We start from the raw sequence: 24,981 nt of genomic DNA on the forward strand, positions 1-24,981 counted from the left end.
CTCCCTTCTCTGCCATGCCTCACCTCCCTCTGTGCCACCACCACACTGTACCGGAACGTGTAATTCAGGTGTCTACAGCCCGCTTGTAAGCATACCTTGCTTACTAAGGAAGAAAACTGTACACGTAAGCAGAAGTGTACATACAATTTTAGGAGATTCACAAATACCCCCAAATCTAAGGACACTTAATTAAAAACTTTGTAGACAATGAATTCAGTAAAAGGCCTAACAAGCTTAGTGCCCAGACAGCCACTACAATTCATGCTCTTGTCTACATAAAATCCTGGAACTCCATTTCAATCCCAGGGGAGGCAAAAAAGGAATCGCTTTAATATCTAGTTAACATGTTCATTAGTACTCTCAAGAGTATCTTAACATATAGCATGAGATAATCCAGTTTTGATGTAAGCATGAAAAAGGCAAGTAAATTATGTATTAAATACTATATTCTTACTGTTTCTCATAATACGTTAATGTCCTATTTAAAAACGTATTTTTTTGAGAGACTGCAACAAATAAAGCCTTTATTAACAGGCTGTTGAGGAAAATTTCAGTGTTTCCTTAAAAAAGCTGCTTTATTGATTTCAGTGGCAAATTTATAAAAAGTTAACATGTCTTGATCTATTCAAAATTATGATTTACATTATTAACACAATGACAACTGCATGTGTACAGTTAATACTGCACTCACACTGTACATCAATGAAAGTAAATAGCCAAGGGGTTCTTCTAAGTTTTAAGATTAAAAACCATAATGCCTTGAAATAAATAGCATGATTACAAACAGGTATTATCTAAAAATACAAACATACATGCTTTACAACACCTCCCGTTCTCTCTTCATTCTAAAAACCTCATTTACTTCATTTACAATTTGTTTATAGTTTTAAACATGCTTTTGTAACCTTCACAGTTAACTGATTTAAAATGAATGCCTCGGTCTTCAAAATAATTTTAATGGTGGATTAACATCGATAAAGGTGTTATTTAACATTGATCAATGTTTGAAGTGTCAAAGAGCAAAAGAAAACAATCCTCTTAAATATGTATAAATATTTAAATATAGAAAACCTCCATCAATAGTTGAAACAAAGTACATTTAATGGTTGCACTGAAAAGGAGAAGTGGGCGATTCACGCCAGGGGAAGATTTAAAAATGAGACTTTTCAAACACTGCCTATGGGACAGCCTCATACTTTGATACTTTAAACCTCATTTTACTTAGATATATAGAACTATTTAAAAAAATCACACCCACAAGTAAAAAATTGGTTATTTGTTTACAAAGTGCAGTATCTCAGTACAGCAAATTCATCTCAAAGAAACAGAGTATGTGTGGCTTCTTGGCCTTTAAAACTCCCCTGGTTTCCATTTAGATGGTTTAACATTTAGTTGTGATACGTAACACAAGAAGCCTGTGTAATGAAGCTTGGGCCCCTTAATACCTGCTATTAATTAATTCCAACCTAAGAGTATGAGACCTGGAAAGTAAACTGTCAACATCTGACTGATGAGGTACGGATTATATGAATAACATTTATGACCTGGTACCAGTCAGTAACCCCAACACAGACTATTGCTCTGTAAAGAATTCTGTATGGTTTGCATGTCCTTCAACAACTGAAGATTTTTCCTGCTTTTTTCTCCAGGTCTCGGTTTGGCAAAGTCCTTCTTATTTGTGGTCCCTGTGGTTGCAGAAGAACGGCCGCTGCTGTTTCCTTCTTCATCAAAAGTCTTTTTGGTGGTTCTTAATTCCCTCTTCTGCTTCTCCAACTTCTGTTTCTCCAGCTACACCAAAAAACCAAGGCAGGGTAAAAAGGAGAAATTAATGAAAACATATTTTTCTGAAAACTGGTATTTCTAACTCTCATACTAACATACTAACGCATATAATATATTCTGGGTTTATATTTTTAAAGGCTTCAAAAATCTATTGTACCAGTCATTTAACAGTGTTTAAAATATATAGTGACATAAAAACCTGTAAACAAGAGTCAACACATCAATTCTGGTGCTGTATCAGAAGTTAAGACTTGCCAAAGTGTAGCACACGGTGAGTGAGAAGCAAGGGAGTTCAGGGGAAGGTCTCAAGGAGGCGGCAAAAAAATCTGACATGGGAAATGCAAGACAGGATTTTAATACACGAAGGAGAAAGGCATCCTAGAAACTAGTCTGCACAGACAAAGAAGCACGTTGCAAATGGATGAAGGGATGTAATGGTAATAATACTATGGAAAGGATTTTTAATTTTATTATTTCACCTTTTAGAATAATTTAATTTCAAATAGGGAGCTTTATTTTTACTTTAGCTGCTGGCTGAAATAAATCGCTGCTGGCACACTGGTTTTCCATTAGAATAAAGTTAAATCTAATGTACAGGAAACAAATTAGATCATTACTCCTATAGGAATCATTTGCTTGTATTTATTCTTTTATTTTTAGTATGTGAACTTTGGAAAAAAAATGCTTAAAAAGCTAGGTTTTGGAGTTGCAAAGACCCCAGTCTGCATCATACCTCTGCCATTTACCAGTGAGCCAGTATGTCCTTGGGCAAGTGACATAATTTCATTTTAGGGGATGCCCACCTCCCAGGACCTTGGCTCCAGCTTCCTCATTTGTAAAATGAAATATATACTCAGCTCATAAGCCTTCCATGAAAATTAAATAAGATGACATAGAGCACTCAGCATTGTGCCTATTACATAGCAGCCAATTAATAAATGTCTGCCAACCTGTTCTGCTACCAGTCTTCTCCGTTTCAGTCAGCCGTACCACCGTCCTCTCCCTCCACCACATGATATCCAGCAGCAAGCAGCCCTGATAATTCTATTTCCAAGACTCACCTCAAATCTGTCTACTTCTCCCCAACTGCAGTCACCGGTGACCTCTGATCAAGATAAGCTTAAACGGCGTAGCTGGTCTCTCAGCCTCTCTCCTGCCTCTATCCCCCTCCCGGCAGTCACAGTCATCTCTTAAATACACCAATCATTACATTTCTCTCTGGATGGAGACCCTAGAGTGTGACTTCCCATTGCACTTAGTAGATGCTAAATACATGGTTGTTTTATTAATATAATTAGTAACATAAATGGAACTGAAAGATCTTTTTCACATATTTACATCTGATTTATTCCTTTAGAAATTAAGAATTTCTAGGTGTTTTTAAAAAGACTTGGGTAAACTTAGAACCATTTAAACTCATCACAGAGGTAAAGCTTGTTCATGTAAGAATATTAAATATATTCAGTACTTGGAAGATGTATTTTAGATTATAAAATCTACTCTAAGAGACTTCAAGACAGTGTCTTCTTTCTTAGCCTGCTTAACACCAATTCTTAATAACTAATGCAATGAATTAATAAGTGTCTACAGTGAAAAATACCTCCTGTAGCTTTCTATCTATGATACACTTACAAGGGCATCAATTAACATATTTGAAGAAAAGGGGTTGTTTTGTTCTGTTTTACTCTTGTTTTTTAATCATTAGAAACGAGTTAAGGAAAACAGAGTTACCTGGGCTTGATATTTTCGAACTTTAGTTATTTGATTGGCCTTTGCCTCCATCCTGCCCACTAACGCCTCCAGTTCGCACTCTAGGTTGTCTTTCAGTTCAGTGGTTGGTGATTCTTGGATAAGTTTCGCAAGCTGCTGGTGATCACTGTATAAAAAACAGAAGGAGAGCTTGGTTAAGTTTCCTATGTTAGCTGGTTAAGTCCACTACATCTCACTCACCATGGGACCACTGCTCTGCGCATTAAAAAACGACTCAATTTTGGGACTTCCCTGGAGGTCCAGTGGTTAAGACTTCGCCTTCCAGTGCAGGGGGTGCAGGTTCGATCCCTGGTCGGGGAGCTAAGATCCCACATGCCTCGCGGCCAAAAAACCAAAACATAAAAAAACAGAAGCAATTCTGTAACAAATTCAATAAAGACTTTAAAAATGGTCCACATAAAAAACAAACAAAAAAACCTAAAAAAAAAAAAAAAAAAAGACCCAATTTTTTAAAATAGAGCAAAATTTTCCATATTATTAGTGATAGTGTAAAAGTTTAAAAAAGGTACTGGATGCAAATGCAAGAAGAGTTCTTAATTTCAAAGCGCTAATTATTTATATCTCTGCCTCCCCCACAAGAGCATTACATATGTAGAAAAGGAAAGTCTAGAGAAGGATCTTGTTCTTCAAACACTCACTTCCTAACTTATCAGTTACGTTTAGCCAAAGTCAATGTAGATCAAGCTCCCAAACAAGGAAATAAAACTTAAATGTAAACCTTGGTCTCCAAAACATTTAACAGTTACAGAAAAAGGAGAGATTTCACCCAGAACAGTTGTATTGGTTGAAGTCCTAGTAACTTGTTCAGTGGTTGGTGCAAGGACTGTGGTTCAACAAATATTTCTTAAAATATTGAAATATGAAAGACAATAAAGTCACCAAGAAGTTAAATGAGGTTTTAGAACTAAATATAACTAAAAAACGAAAAAACAAACTCACAAGCTCATCTGCCCAAATTCATCTTGTAAAGTCTCTAAGACTTCTGCCAGCTCTTCATTAATGCTGCTAGAGGGGGAAGGCGCTGCTGACTTCTTGCTTTTCCCACTTCGTGAAGACACTTGCTTTGCCAAAGGAACACTGCTGACTACTCGATCATTGCACAAGACTTTACTGTGTTGCTTCATTAGATGTAAGACATGCTGAACATTGGCTACCACGGCATGGCTGGGGCTGGTGGACTGAAGAAAAATGAAGAGAAGTAATTGAAGCCACATCCTCTAGAAAAATGTTTTCTCTTTCCCCCCTAAGCCTGGGTAAAAAGACCCTCTCCGCCTCCGCAGAAAAGCCTGTGATACAAACCTCCTGGTGTACATACAGTGCATCTCCAGTCTCCCCTTACTCTTCACCCTAGTGTTACCCACTCGGTTTACACACCCATCTCTATTAGCTATGGACGAACACCCCAACTGTCCCCTGCTCCCAGTCTCTTCAGTCTCTAACTCCATAGTTCTATCAGTTATCCTCCGAAAATATTATTCTGATCCCGTTCTTCTATTTGACACCCTTTAATGTTAAGCTCGCTGACTCTAACGTCCAAACTCCTCAGCACAGAAATCAAGGCCCTATAACACTAAGTTGCAACTTCTACACCTTGGCCTCATGTCCCACGATCTCCTACCTGTTCTCCACTATTTGAATGAACTGTATTTGCACATGTCATTTGTTTTGTGTGCCAATTTTTATACCATTTTTAAAAACCAGTTCAAATACATGATTTGTAAAGACTTTCTTAAAACATCCAGGTAATTAATTGGTCCATTCTCAGATCACCTATGGCATTTATCTCGATCACAGGATTTATCACAAAATATTGTAATTGTGTTTGCATGTCTTTTTCACTAATATATTAAGTAGTGTAAGCACTTCCAGGTGGTAGGGACTATTACCGTATTCATTTCTCTGTCCTCTAGTAGGAAGCATTAAGTTCATGTTTGTCACATAAGCAATGGGAAAAACCTGGTAGCCCTCTCGAAATTTTTCTTTTTGTTTTGAACACTAAACAAGTCTCAATGTGCAATTTCAATTTATAAACAGATGGTTGGGCCAGCTTGGCTCCATAAGCAAGTTTAAAGTGCATATTCCTAGGCAGCATGCCAAACTCAATCAGTGTGGTCAAGGCTTAGAAATGTACATTTAAAAGTCTGCCAGTTGATTCTAATCAGCCAGGTTTGCAAACCACTCAGCTAAGCTAAACAGATGCTCTTTTTATCCTAGTTTTTGTTGTTAGGTAGCACATTGAATTTAGTAATATATATACAAAGATGTATATACCACATCCAAGTGGGGTTTATTCCAGGAATGCAAGGCTAGTTCAATGTTTGAAAATGAATCTATGTAATCCAGCATATCAACAAGGTAAAGAAGAAAAATCACATAAGCATATCATTTGATGAAGAAAAGCATTTGAAAAAATCCAATACCCATTAAGGGTATAAACTTTCAGCAAAGCAGGAACAGAGAGAAATTTCCTCAAGTTGACAAAGAGCACAGACAAAGAACCTACAGCTAATATCATACTTATTGGTGAAAGACTGCCTTCCCCTGAAGATCAGCAAAAAGGCAAGGATATCCACTCTCATCACTCTTACTTACAACATGATACAGGAAATCCTAGCCAGTGCAGTAAGGCAAGAAAGGAAATAAAAGGCACACAAATTAAAAGGGAAGAAATAAACTATCCTTATTTACAAATGACATGATTCTTCACATAGAAAAGCTTACGTACATCCAAAAAATAATTCCTAGGACTAATAAGTGAATTCAGCAAGGTCACAGAATATAAGATTAACATAAAAACCCAAATATACTAACAATGATCATGTAAAAGCTGAAATTAAAACAATACAATTTACAATTGCTCAAAAAATTTGTATGTAAATCTGATAAAACAGGAATGGGACTAATATGATGAAAATCCTGATGAAAGAAATCAAAGATCTAAATAAGTAAGAGATGTACCATTCTCATGGGCTGAAAGACTCAACAGGGATGTCAATCCTCCCAAATTAATACAGTTCCTATCAAAATTTCAGCAAGACCTTTTCTTTGGTAGAGAAGTTTTTTCTAAAATTCACATGGAAAGGCAAAGGAACTAGAAGAGCTAAAAGAATCTTGAAGTTCTTTTTCCTGTTATTTTTCTGACTCCATTTATTAAGGAAATTTTATGTCTTGAATCCAGTAATTTAAAAAATTGGAACGTGTATTTTGTCTTTTAAATTTCATTTTTTCTAGTAATTCACCTTTATTTCACTTTACAAATGTACTGGTTTATGACAATGTATAAATAAAAATAAAAACTGGTCCTCCACAACAGATAGTTTGGGAAACGCTCAGATGACAGCACATTCTTAGCTGTTTGAATATTTCACAAAAAGTACAAATTACAACTTCAAAAGAAGACCTCAGGTTGAAAAGCCCTATCTTTGAACCTGTCCTGTTCAAGTATTAATGACTTCAGTGAGAATTACCAAAGATAGGCAAATTAAATTTGGGGATAACACATATAAAACGTAAGACTGAACTAGATTCTCTAATGTGGGATAGGGTGAATCAATTCCTATAGTGCTTCATTTGATTAAAAATTCTGTATAAAACAATCAACTCCACAAGTATAGGACCTAGAGAGGCTGATGCTAGGACTAAGCAGAAGACCTATTAGTCAGATGACTCCAGAATTAATGAGTGAAAGGGATGCTGTGGCTTCCCCGTGACATTAGTGTGATGCTAGGCTGAGTTAACAGACTATCCAGAACATGACAAAGACTCTCTATCCTGTGCTAGTCACACCACATTTAGAGGACTATATTCGATTTAGGAAGGGAGTGATGAGGTGGTTAAGAAACTCATAAAGCATATCTTATGATGAACAGCTGAAGAAAAATAATTATTTATAACCTAGAATAAGGAGATGAGAATAAAGATACAGCTATCTGGGACTTCCCTGGTGGTCCAGTGGTAAAGAATCCGCCTTCCAATGCAGGGGACGCAGGTTCAATCCCTGGTCTGGGAACAAAGATCCCACGTGCTGTGGGGCAACTAAGACTGCGCGCCACAACTACTGAGCCCGGGCGCCTCAACTAGAGAGCCCACGGGCCGCAAACTTCAGAGCCCCCATGCTCTGGAGCCTGCGAGCTGCAACTAGAGAAGAGAAAACTGGCACACCACAACTAGAGAGAAGCACGCACACTGCAATGGAGAGCCTTTGCGCCGCAACAAAAGATCCTGCACGCCTCAACAAAGATCCCAGGTGCTGCAACTAAGACACAACACAGCCAAAAAATAGTTAATTAAAACAAAAACAAAAAAACCCATTAATCTATTATCAGTATAAGGTTAAAAAAAAGATACAGCTATCTTCTAAAGTTTTAAAATCTTTCCTATAGTTAAGGGTTCATTTGGTCTATGTGGATCCCTGAGAGCAGAAAAAAATACCAATGAGTAGAATTTATAGTGACAGATTTCATCGCACTTAAGAACTTTCAAATAAAGCTGTCTAGAACTGTGAAGGGCTGTTTGAGGGTATAATGAGGTCTCATCAGTAGATGTATTTGGACAGAGTACATGACCATTATTCTGGATGTTTACATAATGAAGACATTGGACAGGGAACTGTACTAAGTGGGTCCCAAATCTAAATGAACATTAGATTGAGACTCGGGAACAACTGACTATACTTTCTAGGTCCCACACCCAGAAAATTCTGACTTAGTAGAACTGTGGTGGGGCTTCGTAATCTGCTTTTTCAGATGCATAGTCAGTGATTCTGATGCAGCTGGTCATCCTTTGAGAAACTGTTTCCAGCCCAACTCAAAGATTCTATGGCAAAGTAGAAGAACCTTGGTTAGGAACAAAGGTTCAAAGATGAACCTTTTGACCTTGGTAGGTCAAAAGATGGTCTGCAATCCAAGAAGAGGTTAAATTTAGGGTAAAGGACAGCCAACGACAAAACTTTTTAAAAGTGATTTGGCCGCACGCATCTACAAAGGGCAAGTGGAAAAGCTAGGAAATAGTTAATTCCCTAAGCTTTCACTGAGGATTTACTGTGGGGTTAAAATAAACAAATAAATACCTAAAATTAAAATTTACTCCTCAAGCTTCTCAAATTCACAATCTAGTTGGATACTCAAGGCATCTATACATGAAACAACCAGCAACACAAACATCAATGAAAAAGTGGTATAAACACAATGTTAAGCACTTCTTAGAAATCACCCAGTACTTGCTGATATTTGATAAAATTATCATCTCTACATTTTTAAGCACTAAAGGAACTTAAGATTCAAGTCTATGTATGACTGCTTCTTGGAGAATGAATCCTATAATAAGCATGTGAGGACAAAGAGGATGCGACTTCTTTTCATTTAAATATCTATATATAAATACAAATCAACAGGGCTGATACTAAAAATCCAGTGCTACAAACATACTATTTCCTATCTGCAACCACACCTTCTGCAAACCAAAGTCTCTGCTTTTGCTCATAACTTCCCTTCTGCATATACTCTACCTGCTTTAAAGTGTCCCCCCAGTCTCCTCTCTGCTCCCCCAGTCCCATAAAACTTTCCTTCATCTCATTCTCACATCACTATGATCCAACTGGTAAAAAAGCTGAAAAATATTTCTGCCGTTTATAGGTATACAGGCAGATGAGTGGATTTAATTCAAAGATCTAAGTTGTACAAAAAAAGCCAGAGTTCGACCAACTCACCTTTCCAGCTACAAATGGCATATCACCCAAGCATAATCTATAATGTGGTTGTGCAGCAAAATAGTTCCTAGAACCTTTCTGCATGGAAAAGAAAAAAGAAGAGCAATTTTACTCACATGATGATAAAAGCTGGCTATATGGGACTAACCTGAAACTTCAGCTTACTGCAGGGCTACTGTTGGTTTTATCTCTATTGGCATTATGGTCTGGAGCTCCTAATAATACTCGTCAACACATATTCTAGCCTAGGAAAGGCTAGGAAAGAAAAAATAGTTCCTGACAAAACATCAGTTACAGTCTCAGTAGAGAAACTGTGTGTGTGTGTGTGCGCACATGTGCATATGTATATACATAAACTTTTAAGTGCAAAAGATAATGCGATACTGAATAATAACTAACATCTGTGCGGTGCTATGTAGTTCTAACACTTTCATATATATTATCTCACTGTCAGGGTGAACATTTAGAAGTAGATATTACTTATCCCTATTTTCCCAATGAAGAAACTGAGAATGAAAGAGATTTACTCATCCAAGGTTGAAGTACCACATGGTTTGTAAGTGTTTTCACATAAACTATGCCAAGTAATAACCAGCACTTTGACTTAATGGTTCTTTTTTCATACCTTTTCTGGTGGTTTTGACTTCTTTTTTTTAATTCTTTTTGCATTGGGAACACATGAGGTTGCCTTATCTTCAAAGATAAGTCTATTTGTTTCTAGACCAGTCTGCAACTAGGAAAAATATGAGAGCCTAAAGTTAATACTGTAGAAATAAAAGCTATGATTCAAATTTGAGATCTGCCACATAAAGGCCTGTAAAAAACCTACAGTAGTATCGTATAGTATAGAATGAAAAACCCATCATAGCTGTGTAGCTGTATCTGGAATCAATCTGTCAACATTTATCCAATATTTTAAATCAATACCACTCTCTCAATTTACTTAAAGCGCTGTCCTATAATTTGTCCTTTCACTTAGCCTGGAAACTTTTAGCTCCTTATTTGAGGTTGGTCCTTAAATTATATCTAATGAGTTAAAGGCAGTATTTCTAACTCCAAACCAACGTTTCAACATTTTCTTCTTTTCATGCATGGCATATACAACAGCGCTAGACACAAAGCAGCTGGAGAACAAAGTACAATTTCTTCCTCTTTTAAAAACTCATACACTTAACAATGTTAAGAAAAAGGAACTGGAAATCTATGTCCAAAAGAACTGGAAGGTATATCAGACAATGTTATCAAGCCCTTTTCTCTAGAAGCTTAGTAACTACATTAATTTAATATGGTAGAAATTCCACAAACAGTTACTAAGGATTTCAAACAAGGACTGCTCTTTTCAACTTTCCTTAAAACATATAATTACATACCTATATACAGGTATGTGTGTGTGTGTGTGTCTGTGTTCGTGTGTATTTATCTAGAATAGTGGTTTTCAAACCTGTCTATGTATCAAAATTGTCTGGAGTTTATGAGAAAATTCAGATTGTCAGGTGCCTCTCCAGACGTCATGATTTTAAACATTCTACGCTGGGGAAATTTATATTTTAAAAGTATTTTAAAGTTCTTCAGGAAATTATGATGGAGCTCAAACACTCAGAACCAGTGGATTAGTTAAAAGAAATCCTGAGATCATTACTAATGCTTCCCACAATGACTGCATTCTTTGGGGATAGAATTTATTCAGTGACAAAGGAACACAGGGATTCCTACTCTCAGGAGTGTCTACATTCCCACGCTTCTAACGATGCTTTATACATAGTAAACTGAATGGATATAATTCCATGAACATGAAATTACTACTCTGGAAGACCTATGAAGCCAGTGAGTTTGAACAGTATACAAAACAAAAAAAATGTGAACTATTTTAACTTCTTAAGTTCTTCCCAGTAGCTGTCATATATTTGTGTGGCAGCGTTTTAACATTTTTAAGTGCTTTCATTATATTTTCTCTCGTTCGATCTCTCCAACATTAAGAAGATGTAAATGAAGACCAGTATCAGTGGTAAAATCCCAAGCTCTGAATGGTTACATATCTCGCCCAGGACTACACAAATTATGGTTAGACTTGGAACCACATATCAACCCCAGACCCTGTTCTACCACGACAACAGTGTTCACTATCAGAACTCAAAACCTTTACGGAGGGATTCCCTGCTGGCGCAGTGGTTAAAAATCTGCCTGCCAATGCAGGGGACACGGGTTCGAGCCCTGGTCTGGGAAGATCGCACATGCCACGGAGCAACTAAGCCTGTGAGCCGCAACTAAGCCCGTGAGCCACAATTACTGAGCCTGCGCATCTGGAGCCTGCGCTCCCTAACGGGAGAGGCCGCAACAGTGAGAGGCCTGCGCACCGTGATGAAGAGTGGCTCCCGCTCTCCGCAACTGGAGAAAGCCCTCACACAGAAACGAAGACCCAACACAGCCAAAAATAAATAAATAAATTTAAATAAATAAATAAATAAAAATTAAAAACAAAACAAAACACAAACCTTTACTGATATATTATCAGTAATAACTGATTTGGTCCCAAATTTTGCCTGCTAAATACAAAACAAAACTACCACAAAATAATTTTTTAAATTCATAAAATAATGAACTTGTTAATTCTGTATTTCATGTATAATAGAACTCACCACCACAATGTATATAAAGCATAACTTTAAAGTTTGCATGTTATGAGTGAGGAAACAGAGGCACAGTAAAGTGGCCTACCTACCCTAAAGTGTGGAAAGGGGAGAGAAACCAAGTAATCTCAAAATTTGTTGGTGGTCAAAAATAAAGCCACATGACTATATAACTCAGAAAGCACAGAGAGGTAAAAAATACATGCAAATTGATCAGAAGGTAAATATTTGAGAAAGAAAATATATCGGGTTTAATAGAAAGAGAATATGTTAAGTCAATGAATTCTGGGAAGCACTGGAAAAAATAGACAAGATAACAAAGATGAGATAACAGATGTTTACAGTCCTGCGAGCACATTTATGAAGTGAGCCCAGGACACCGCTGGCATCTGGCCACAACCTGAATTGCAGAGCCTCCTCTCCTAATTGTTTTGGAATCAGGACCTGCTTCTTGTGTTAATATTATGAGAAAAGATACACGTAAATGTTATAAAACTTAAAGACTTTGGAAGGGGAGGGGCAATAAATGAGAGGTATTTGAATTAATAAGCTCACATGGGGAGAGTCTTCAGTTATATACAGAAGTATTTTATTTAGCCTGTAAGATGTTGGATATAGAAATGTTGCTGTATCTTCTAGAAATGCAGTTCTAGTTGGTATATATAAACTCAATGATACGTGAATTCACACTGCCTCACCTATTCTACCTGGTGGCCACTGCATGGGATAAAAATTCAAGGCTAGGAATGAGCAGAGCTCATTTTCCTTATATGGTGGCTTTTGTAAATTAGTATGGGTCACCACCTGTTGGGCAGCCCACTACCTCAGCTACTGACCTAGTGTCTCGAGGCCACCAAAAAAGGGAAGCACTTACAAGTAGGATACTGAATGAGGCTTTCAAACATTTCCAGTAGTGACTAATGTGAAAAGTTTTAGGTGATTACGTATTATATTATGTATACAGTCGCCGATATTTTTTAGTCTATTGATTTAAAAAAAAAAATAAAGCTGATCGAAAGCCCACCATTAAAAAAACCCTAAAGAATTGCTCAGCTTTTACTTTCTGCCTGTAAAAATACGTTTATAGTTTTCCATATTAAGCTAAGTCTGCAAATTTATATATTGGACCGTTCCAAATTATAAATAATCAAAGCAGCGCACATCTACATCTATTTATATATAAAGAGTAGCATGAAATGTGAGGAGCCTACCTGCTCACATTTCAACTTACCTGGGCTGCCTTAGCTTGCATACGTTTCCTTTCCTGTTCTTCTTGATGCAGTTTTGCTTCTAACTCTTGCATTTTTTTCTAGTGATAAAAATATTAAAAGTGATAATAGTGAAAGGAGTTTCCGTGTCTATTTGTAAACTTTTTATCCATGACTCTCCTTTACAATTCCACAGAATTATGGGTAAAATTCACGGCCAAAGAACACAGCCTCTGTATGAAGCCATATGGGCTACATCAGCGGTCCCCAACCTTTTTGGCACCAGGGACCAGTTTCTCATGGAAGACAATTTTTCTGCGGATGAGGTGGGTGGGGGATGGTTCAGGCGGTAATGTGAGCAATGGGGAGCAGCAGATGAAGCTTTGCTCGCTCACCCACCACTCACCTGCTGTGTGGCCCGGTTCCTAATCAGTTGGGGACCCCTGGGCTACATGGAAGCTGAATGTGAAACTTTATAGTCTCAGTGGTATTAAATACTTCCCAAATGAATCAATTAAGACTAAAATTAGGACTTCGCTGGTGGCGCAGTGGTTGGGAATACACCTACCAAGGCAGGGGACACGGGTTTGATCCCTGGTCTGGGAAGATCCCACATGCTGCAGAGGAACTAGGCCCATGCGTCACAACTGCTGAGCCTGAGCTCTAGAGCCTGCAAGCCACAACTACTGAGCCCACGTGCCACAACTACTGAAGCCTGTGTGCTCTAGGGCCCGTGTGCTGCAACTACTGAGTCTGTGTGCTGCAGCTACTGAAGCCTGCGTGCCTAGCGCACATGCTCTGCAACAAGAGAAGACACTGCAACGAGAAGCCCGCGCACGGCAACGAAGAGTAGCCCCCGCTCACCACAACTAGAGAAAGCCCGTGCACAGCAACAAAGACCTAATGCAGCCAAAAATAAATAAAAATTTAAAACAAACAAACAAACAAAAAACTAAAATTAGTTCAGAGAACAAAAACGAAGTGATACAAGCCTTAAGGATACTCAAAAACACTTCATCTTTCAACATTTTCAAAAAGAACTCCTTCCTTATGTACACTAAGATGGTAAAATGTGAACTTTCTCTCCAAATTTACATTTCTTCCTTTAAAAAAATTCCTATATGGTTCTTTGTTACAAGGGCACTTTTTTTCCTATAAAATATCCAGTATTATAAAATAACCAATTTTACATAAGAACCAATATTATGCATCGATGAGTAAAAAAGATTTTCACTGACTTCTGCAAGGGCCTGCATTGTGGTAAGCTTGTTATACTCCTGTTCGAGAAGATCCAATTTTTCAAGTTGGTTTTGAACATGCGTCTGATCATGTTGTCGTTCTCTTTCTAGGGAAACCTGGGAAACAATATTAAATACAGCATAATAATTTGACAAAAAACTGAAAAACTAACACTGAGAGTACTATGTTGTATGCTACTTGTCTGGCTTTTCTTTTTTTTTTGATTATTCAAAGTTCTTGTATTTTTAGTGTACTATTTTATACTTACATATATGTTATTATATTACAAGACTATAAAACAGAATCACAGTAGTCTCTGATTTTTGTGGTCTCCACTTGCCTAGTACAGTGGCTATAAATACTTGTTGAACAAGTGAAAATAATACTTTTAGAAAGGTGTTCCTATGAATAGTTTTTCATTCATGATGCTTCTATCCTAAGTATCTGACCTACAGGTCTTAATCAAAAGTAATCTAAATTCCCTGAAAAAATTAAAAGGAATCTGAGATTCCTTCACCATATAAAACCTTGAACCGTAGCCAGGCAAAAAAACCAATAACCTAAAATGAGACTAACCAGCTTTACTTGAGAAAAGGTAGGCTATGACCTAGACAATTGTAAAACTGACTTTTACAAATCAGTCCTTTGAAAAATCAAAAAATACTAAGTTTCTTCAGACTCACAGACTTAGAAAACAAACTTATGGTCACCAAAGGGGAAAGGTGGGGGAGGGGGGATGGATAAATTGGGAGTTTGGGATTGACATGTACACACTTCTATATTTAAAATAGATTACCAACAAGGACCTACTGTATAGCATACGAAACTCTGCTGAATATTCTATAATAACCTAAATGGGAAAATAATTTGAAAAAGAATAGATACATGTATATGTATAACTGAATCACTCTGCTGTACACCTGAAACCAACACAACGTTGTCAATCAACCACATTCCAATATAAAATAAAAATTAAAAAGTACAAACTTCCAGTTACAAGTAAAATAAGTACTAGGGATGTTATCTGGCCTTTCATACAACTACTTAGGTACTACAGAGGAATTCCAGGAAAACAATATTAAGATGAAACCAGAGGAAAATTAACAAATACAAGTGAAATTTTGTTCTTACTATATACTATTATAACATTTGGTTCTCTATACTAAGACTTGTTAATACTCTCTGAATGAAGGTATTTACTAGACATATAGGCTACACACAAATAGTTGTAATTAGTCTGCTTCTCTTACATAATCTCTTAATTAAAGCAATAATCAGGGTTTTGATATGTATCATTTATACTTCCTCTGAATTCTATGCAAAACATCCATCATTTTTTTTTTTTTTTTTTCAGGCTTAGGGTCAAGGATTTGAAAAGACTGCCACCTATCAGATTTAAGGACTGACAGCCACAGGATAAACCATTAAACTAGGATAAGAAGTGGAAGTATGCTAAACTGAGGTCTACTGGTAAAAAGCAAAACATTAAGCATGTGAACTTGTTAACAGTGTATCTTCATACACAAGTCTATAGCAATAGGTATCATACTAACAGAAATTTGAATATGACAAAGTAATACAAACCAATAACTTTCTCAGGAATTTGTGTGAACTACTAATTTCCTCCTACCCACCTTAGTGGATAGTTGCTGCCCTTGAAATAATACATTAAGTTAAATATTGGCACAAATCACACTTCACTTCCAGTATTGGAACCACTCTTATAAAATGGGCTAATCAAACTTTACTGATGAAAACAGGACTTAATTCAAAGACATATATATATGTCTAACAGCTATATCAATATTAGTCAAGATATCTCACTGTTGTCTTATAAATGCTTTCTAACCCAAGAACGGAAATATGCCAATGAAGAGAACTGCGTATTACTGTACATAATGTTTTGCCATTTCCAATCATGTGGCAGATTTAACTCACCATCCCTTTCCCGACCCCATTCATCACATAAAAGTGTCAGAGAAAACACAGAAATAATAATAATTGCATAGCAAGCTTGAAAAAAGGGAACTCTTCAGGTGCAAAAAAGATAAATCAAAAGCAAGTAATACTGAAGCCAAATATTACATGAGGCAAGACTATAGCCTTGGTGTATAAGATACACAAAGAACGTGACATAAATCTCAGGCAACATACCATCTGCACGATGCAGGAGCCCAAAGCCAACTAACTATCATAAATGCAGACCAGAACCAGGGAAACCCATCAAGCCCCAGCAAAGGCAAATCCACAATCATTTCATAAGGCTGCCTACACAACTTAGAAGTATGGAATTCCCAAGATAACTCCAAAGAATAAGAGTTCATCATAAAAAAATACATATACGTATACAGTTCTCATAAGAAAAAAAATGATTTTAAAAAGACTGGGAATTTTTATAGTGTTCAAAGAGATAAAATGAAGGAATAAAAAGCAAAGTAATGGTACATTAAAATAACAAAAATAGGTGGACTGAAGAGGACCCAACTGGAAACAAAAAAATATGGTCACAAATAAACTCAATGGCATAGTAAAGAGACCTATAATACAAATGAAAATTGCTGAAACATCCTCTTAAATATTGCTGTGCAATCAAATATTTCTTTGATATCTCCAGCTATGACCGAAAGCTGACTAAGGTGGAAAGCATTTAATTTCTTTCACACTGCAGAGTACCCAGCAAAATATTAAGCATATAGACATTCAACTTTTGCATAATAAAGTTAAGATGCCCAGAAACTGTGGTATTCATGATGAATTCAAATTCTATATTCATAATAGGAAAAGGAGGTATGTTTTAAAAAAATATATTCGAGACTGATGTTGCAGATGTCCTCTCGTAAATGCATAGGTTACTGAAATTAAAATATCTCTGGTGTGACAGAGCAAAATATTTTTGTTAAAATAACAACTGTAAAAAAGTTTTTCAAAGTATAAAGAACCTTGAAATGTGCTACCTGAGTTGAGTCTTTAAACAAAATTCAAGAGGCAGAGAGGTATGTAATATGCTTATTTATACTTTTGATAATGTACAAAGAAGTTAACATGACTTGGAAAGAAAACACAATTAAATGTACAGTATTTTTCCAATTTAAGTAGAACTCTACCAAATACAGCAAAAACAATGAAGACCAATCAAATCTTCAGACACCATAACTGATCCCAAGTAATTTCAGTCCTATGCTGTTGTACTGTTCCAAAGCAGAAGCTGTCAAAGCTGTGTGTAGAGGATATGGCAGTGTGTGTGAGGGTCATCCAAAAAGGAAACTCCTCTTTTTAGCTTCGCTGAAAAAACAAACCACATTTTTCTCAAAGCTTCCACTAGCAGTTTTTCAAAATGAACTACTGGTACTATTACCTTTTAAGATGGATGGAGAATTGATTATTTGTAACAGCACCATTAGTCCTCACTGAGAAAAAAGGTCTTTATATCAACTTAATTTTCTCTATAACTAACTCTTCTTCAGAGTGACTCTATGAAGTAACATACCTGTTTCTCTAATACAGATGTCCTCTCCATTTCTGCATGCTTTATCATGTTACGCATGTATGCCAATTGTTTTTCTAAAAGATTACATTTATTTTCTGCAGCTAACAGCTGAGATGTCAGCTCTAAAAAGAATACATAAGAAAAGCAGAAATTAGCTCACTCGCACAAGTATTAGTTTTAACAAGCTGCTTAACATGATCTACAGTATGTATAATAAACATTTTCCAGTAGCTCTAGAAGCCTTTTCAGATGACCTAAGTCATTCTCTTTCTGTATGTTAGTCTAATCTGCCTTGAATTCAGACAGTAAATACAATACAGGACATCAGCACTTGTTCCACAAAATGCTCCCAAATATAAATGTAATTTTGTAGTGCTCAAAGACACTAAGCACTAGAAAACACTAATGTGGAATTTCTTTTAGAGTGATTTTATAATACTTATTTTGATAGTGTTTCATTTCCTTCATAATTAAACAAACCTTGATTGTGCTTTGATTCCTCATTCTTTGAATTCTCCCTTTCTTGTATCTGTTCATCCAGTACTTTCTTATATTCAATTGTTTCTTTAGACAAGGTTTTCACACTTTCTTCTGCCTGAATCCTTTCAAGTTCTAAACGTCGAATTTTATCTTGAAGATTCTTCAGAGCAGAAAATATAGCTGCCAAATACAAACATGGATACTATAATACATATGGAAAAAGTTCACTGAAAAAGAATAAACTCATCTAAATAAAAAATAAAATTGATGGAGGATCACTCTTTGGGAATTATCATCACATGGTAATTGTTTAAAAAACTCCATTTAAAGACATCTTTTGAGTCTCTGAAATGTGCTAGGTACTCAAGTAAAAAGCATACTGCCATGGTAAAAACATTCCAAAGATTTTATAAAATGGTAAAAATATTTAGCTAATCATACAAAATTCATAAACTGTCCCAAGGCACATTATTAACTATAAATCTTTTCTGTTTTACTAATAGGATCACATGCAGAATCCAATTATAGAGCTAAAAATAGTCAAGCACATAAAGGACTATTTCTTTTTGATCTCCAAAAAAAACCTAAGCACTCTGCCCCTCAAAAAGCTTTTGATTATAAAAGTAATACATATTCACTGTAGAAAGCACAGGAAAATACAAGAAAGAGAAGAACTGATAATCCTAAGAGATAATGACTATCAATTTTGGTCATTTCTTTCAATCTTTTCCTATATGTATAACATAAATTGAGATCAAAATTGATCTAAGTTTTTTCACTTAGCATTATGGAACTGTGAGCATTCCCTCATGCAATCAGATAGACTTAAAAGATTATTTCCTTGTGACCAATTAGTAATTGAAAAACTAAGTTACTGGATTAAAGAATATTCATATTTTATTTATTTATTTTTATTTTAAACATATTTATTTATTTGGCCACAGCCGGTCTTAGCTGTGGCACACGGGATCTTCTTGCGGCATGCAGGATCTTTACTTGTGGCATGCGGGCTCTTAGTTGCGGCATGTGGGATCTAGTTCCCTGACCAGCGATTGAACCCGGGCCCCCTGCATTGAGAGAGCAGAGTCTTAACCATTGGACCACCAGGGAAGTCCCAGAATATTCATATTTTAAAGACTCTTTAAAGAGCAAAGTACCTTCAAAAAGGGTTTTATCAATTTATGCTTTCATCAGAAGTACATGTCTTTGCCAATATAGACCATCACTAATTACAATATCTCTACCATTCTGATTAAGAAACCCATGCTACTCTGGTTAGTTTATTTTGCATTTCTATTAAAAGTTTAAATATTTTGTTATATATTGTTGGCCATCTTTTATGAATTTCTGTGCCCATTTTTCATTAGTCTCCCCGTTCCATTTTATTGTCTTTAATTCTAGTTTTGATACAAAGATGTTTTGATTTTTCATAGCTATATCTAACAATCTTTCCCATCAAGTTCTTTGTTAAGAAGTTCTTCTGTAACCTCAAGATTAGATAAACTTTGTATTTTCCTTTATTATAGTTTCATACACTTTTACATTTAATTCTTTAAGTCAAAGAAAAGTCAATACAAACATTTTTGTATTGAAGGAAGAACTTTAAATGGCAACTTTATCATATACCAAGTTCACACATATATCTATACATACAGATATAATTATTACTTACACATACCCAAGACAGTGTCAGGACTTTCTTTTACTCTGGTTTCATTAATATTATGCCAGTATTTTCATTACTAAAACTTTATTATATAAACATCAATTCTGCCAGTCTCCCACAGTATATAAATCTTTAAAACATTTCAAAATTATTCTTACCAAATATCCAGAATCATTTCGCCTAATGATTTAAATAAAACTTCATGTAAACTATACAATAAGTAGGAAGAACTACCATCTTTTAAAAATCGAGCTTTCTCACTCAAAACAAGGCACGCATTCCCATGTATTAACATAATGCATTAATTCACCAAGTTTTTCAGTGCCTAAAATGTGACAGGCCCCCAATACGAGAATGATACATTTTATAAAATAGCCAGCTTATTCTTGCTGGTATGCAATGAGACTACAATCTAATTAGAAAGAACACAGATATGAAACACGAATACACACACTCAGAAACCTGAAAAATCAACTGAGAAGACTATGAGACTAGGAAAAGAGCCCAGACATAAGACTAGTATTTAAAGGAACAATAATTCTTTGATACACCTGGAATAATCAGATAAAAAATGTAATAGAAAAAGAGAAAATTAATACATGCCATTTGAGGTTTTTTGCCTGTTTTGAACCACTGAGTATTTATTAAACTTTGTAATAACAAACATTTCTTGCATTCCTTCATTAAACTGTACCTAACAGTAAATGATTTTGCTAGTATTTTATTTTTGCATTTACAGTTATTATTGCAATTGGCTGGGACACTCTATTGTTGTTTGATACATCAACCACTATGATATTGCAGGGATATGCTGGATTAACGAAAAGACCCAAAAAGTATATGCTTTCATTCACTGCATTCTGAAATGGCTAATATAGCATAGAGATTGTTTATTTAAACATTTCTCAAAACTTATTCCCTAAAACTACTTGGGGCTAGAACCTTACCGAGACTTTGACAGTTTTAAACATTTTTTTCTAGTCAACCCCCTCCCCCTCATTTCTATGTTTAAAAATATTTTATTAAGACACTCACATTTATTAATAGAGAACTGAACTTAATAGTCCTACAGTCATCTATCATACTCTCCTTATTTCTAACTCTGTGAATAACTGATTTATGTTCTTTCCTTAAAATCTTAGCATTTCTTTAGAATCTTTCTCAGAAATTCCTTGGAATCTTCAGCATTTTTATTTCAAAACAAAACAAAAGCCAAACATTAATTCTTTCTCCCACTTTTCTTAGCTCTACTGGTTCTTTAACAAACTTGAATTAATGCTTATTTTTTTTTTCCAGTTTCACTGACAAATCCTTGGCATACATCAATGTATAAGTTTAAGGTGTCCAGCATGATGGGTTGATTTATATGTATTGTGAAATTAACACCATAGGTTTAGTTAACTTCTATATCTCATATACATACAAGAAAAATGAAAAGAAATTTCTCCTTGTGATGAGAACTCTTAGGATCTACTGTCTTGACAACTTTCCTATATATCATACAGCAGTGTTAACTACAATTATTTTCATTCTTTTCTTGCTCGATAAGGAAAGTATTTAAGATTATATGAATTTCCTTCCAAGTACTGCAAATCCGTAAGTTTAAGTATGTAATGTTTAACAGTTTTCTTTTGCAAAAAATCTGAATAAATGCACATTAAGCAGGATTTAGGAAAAAACAGAAATGAAAAGGAAAAACAAGATACCCACAATCCTATCATCTCAGTATAATAATTATAAACATTTTGTTGAAATCCTTTTGGATTTTCCTATGCTTTTATAAGTTAGTGAAATTATCCCTTTGCTAGTTGATATCACACTTATTCAAGTATGAGTATTTCTCCATGTCAATCTATAGATACATTTCTAGAATTCCATCCTTATACATACTTGTCTAGGAACTTTCTGTTCCACTAATGTCTAGTTCTGAACTGGCTCAAACCACACTTCCTATTTTTATAGCTCTATAATCTGTTATTAGTTGACATGGTGAGGCCATCCTTTATATGAATGAAGCCTTCTATTAAAAGAAAAAATGCAGCTCTCACACATCATTCTTTAAGTGATATTCACAATATTAAGAGTTTCCACTGAGGAACACTGCACAGCTCCATTTATTCAAGTCTTCACGTATTCTCCTCACAGAGCACACAGAACAGGCCTAGGCTGATTTACCTCAGGTGACTTTTCTACCATGGCCTCTTTCCCAGGCCAGGTGGCTGAGCGATTCCAGTTCCTTTTCTCCAATTAGATTTGCAAAGGAAGCATTATTCCAGAAGCCACTTCACTTGGGCCTAAAGCTTCTGTCTCGTCGCTACCTAGATTTAAAATCCCAACTTCTCCCCTACTGTACCCCAATACCTAAGGCTTATATCTAATACCAAGACTCCTAATAGTGTCCCTGAGGCTTCTGGCCTTAAATTCATTTTATTTCTGGCACCTAGGTATTTCCCTTTCTTAATTTAAAGCTGGGTTTTATTTGTTATTTATTATCATATGAAACTGCTGATATTTGTCTATGACAATTACTCTGACAGTAATATTGCCATCATCCTTTTTATTTGTTATGTTCCTAACATGTCTTTGCCAGCTTTTTACTTTTAATCTGTGTCATTTTGTTTGGCTTAAAAAGCATATACTGACTCTTGAGTTTTTCTTTTTTTTCTTTTTTCTTTTTAACATAATCAATGTCATCACACCTGATAAATGTCACCCTATTTTTTTCATTGTATTTTATGATTTCTAATTTTGTTTCCTTGATTTTTATTATATTTTACTGTATGAAGTATAGCATACATCTTGGAAACTGTTTGTCTGGCTTATACATGTCTCTTCCTGGTAATTTCCTCTTACCTCAACATGGCTAAAAATACAACTGATGTGTTCCTTTAGTACCCTCTCACAAATATGGCCACAGCTGACTGACCCACAGGGATACCCAACTGAAGCGCAGACAATGGCTTTCTTCTTGGGATTTTTGGACTCTGGCCCCAAAAGCTGAAGCCAGAATTAGTTCAACTTAAAACTCAAGCTTTTAGTAACCATGTTTCCTGATATGTGGAAAAGCTGTTCTGTGGCTAGAGAGAATGAAGCTAGCTAGAAGAAGAATTTAAAAAATAGATGGGGAGAAAGTGTTGGTCATGTTTGAGTCCCTGGTTTCTAATGTTCTTGAAGTGCACCCGTGTATCTGCCTTTCTGTTCTTGGTTGTTCAATCCTCCCTTGCATGTTTGTAAACCAAAAAGATTCTTTGCCAAAGCTAGTTCAGACTGGGAATGTCTATCACTTATAGCTAAGTTTTTATTAACTGCTCTTTTTCTAAGTTTTTATTAAATAAATCCAATACCATAAAGATGCAAAATGACTTTATTCTACCAATGGCTAATATATATTTAAAAATATATACACACGTAAGTACATATGCACACGCATCCCTGAATACATTTTCTATGTCAAAAATGAGATTTTGTATGAAAGGAAGTTCATGTACATTATATCTTCACTTTAAGAGTTATATTTGGCATAGTTTTTCAGCTTTAGTTTTCATACAAACATGCCTGCTTTATTGAGTTAAAAAACATTCTAGGTGATGAAATGATGGACCTTAAGTTTTTTGTTTTTCCTTAGAAAAGTATGTGAGGTCTTGCTTTTTTCTCCCTTCTACTGCCCTCACATCTATGAGGTCATGCATTTATGTTCAAATAACCACATTACCTAGAAATTCCCTTGAGTGAAAAATATTCTATGTAGAAATGAACAATGAGAGATTTTTAACTTCATATATTGGGAAGGTATACAGTGGGAAATATATTTCTAGAACAAGAAGCAAATTCAAACACTGAAAGATGGAAAAAAAGTGACATACTAAAATATAATAATACTGTACATATTTTATTTTCACAAACAGACCTTCCACAGCAAACACTAGATTTAAAATTTTTATCCTCCTTACCCACAGTATCCCTGAACATACATTTCAAAATTAAATACATTTTGGTTAGTTGAGTAGGAGAGTGCAAATTGCCTCTGGAAAACTTAGCGTCAAAGATAGATACAGAGTTTTCCTTAAACTTCAGTCGTCTCTGAAATGTGAACTCCGTAGAGGGAAGAGACAACCTATTATTCATAATTCAAACGCCATTGCTACATACTATGTGTGGCACATAGTTGGTATGTAGATGTTTCAATAAACATATCTAGGAAAGTCTCCATGATTATTAATTTAAAATATCAATTAGAAGACACGGCAGCAATCTCTTTCTAACTCTTTACCTAACAAAATTAAACCTCATCTTAGTAATTTATAATTCATTCTTTCCCTAAGACAATCAGTGATTCCCCACCTTCACTATATTTTCTGTACTACTTGGTGAGCTTTAAAAAATCCTAATGCCCAGAACATACCCCATACAAACAAAAACAAAAAACCCCAAAACCCCCAAACAAACAAGCAAAAACCACCACAGAATATTTGGAATGAAAGGCATGAGTCCAAGAAGATCCTCAGGTGATTCTAATGTGCAAAGTCTGAAAACTTTCTAGTAACATCTAGAGCACAAAAAGAATGAAAGACTTCCTCCTCTTCTCAATCCAGCTTGTCAGTCATTCAGAATTTGGGGTACATTAAGCCTAGCAGACCTCAGTATCATCTCATTAACAACAAAGTGGGGTCTACCTGTTTTCTGGAATATTTCTATCACTAATTTATCAGCACAAGTTTGCTGCAGATTAAGGGGGGGGGACATGGGGGGACCCAAATCACTAGTACACATCTTCAATTTCCCTAGTATTTTTCTGTCTTGGTAGTTCTCTACCCTTCTGACTATTCCCACTAATTTTAGCTCACTATTTAAACAGTGCTATTTTCCAAAACCCTTTCCCCTCTACTTTCTTTCCAGAGAAACCCCTCCACACACATATAGCTTCATTTACCACCGTATCCCTGTTCATGCCTGAGTTCATTAGTGCAGAGTTCTCTTTTACACTTCACTTTTATCTTCATTTGCTTACTATTTCA

At 35.6% G+C, this 24,981-nt stretch overlaps 1 protein-coding gene across 3 annotated transcripts in view; it reads right to left on the reverse strand.

Moving 5' to 3' along the window:
- Positions 1 to 556: 556 nt before the first annotated feature.
- The window catches only part of CEP57 (centrosomal protein 57), a 43,001-nt gene continuing 18,576 nt past the window's right edge, over positions 557 to 24,981 (reverse strand). The window contains exons 3-11 of one of the 3 annotated variants that reach the window (XM_068554923.1): positions 18,301 to 18,480; positions 17,821 to 17,942; positions 14,333 to 14,449; positions 13,118 to 13,195; positions 9,885 to 9,992; positions 9,260 to 9,337; positions 4,492 to 4,730; positions 3,514 to 3,658; positions 557 to 1,788 (exon numbers count right to left, since the gene is read on the reverse strand). In XM_068554923.1, coding sequence (XP_068411024.1) covers positions 1,555 to 1,788; positions 3,514 to 3,658; positions 4,492 to 4,730; positions 9,260 to 9,337; positions 9,885 to 9,992; positions 13,118 to 13,195; positions 14,333 to 14,449; positions 17,821 to 17,942; positions 18,301 to 18,480 — 1,301 coding nt within the window. In that variant the 3' untranslated portion in view covers positions 557 to 1,554. The remainder of the gene's footprint in view (positions 1,789 to 3,513; positions 3,659 to 4,491; positions 4,731 to 9,259; positions 9,338 to 9,884; positions 9,993 to 13,117; positions 13,196 to 14,332; positions 14,450 to 17,820; positions 17,943 to 18,300; positions 18,481 to 24,981) is intronic. The other 2 variants (XM_068554924.1, XM_068554925.1) reach the window with 2 other exon arrangements.

This window comes from Eschrichtius robustus, chromosome 11 (assembly GCF_028021215.1).
Source record: "Eschrichtius robustus isolate mEscRob2 chromosome 11, mEscRob2.pri, whole genome shotgun sequence".
NCBI classification, from domain to species: domain Eukaryota; kingdom Metazoa; phylum Chordata; class Mammalia; order Artiodactyla; family Eschrichtiidae; genus Eschrichtius; species Eschrichtius robustus.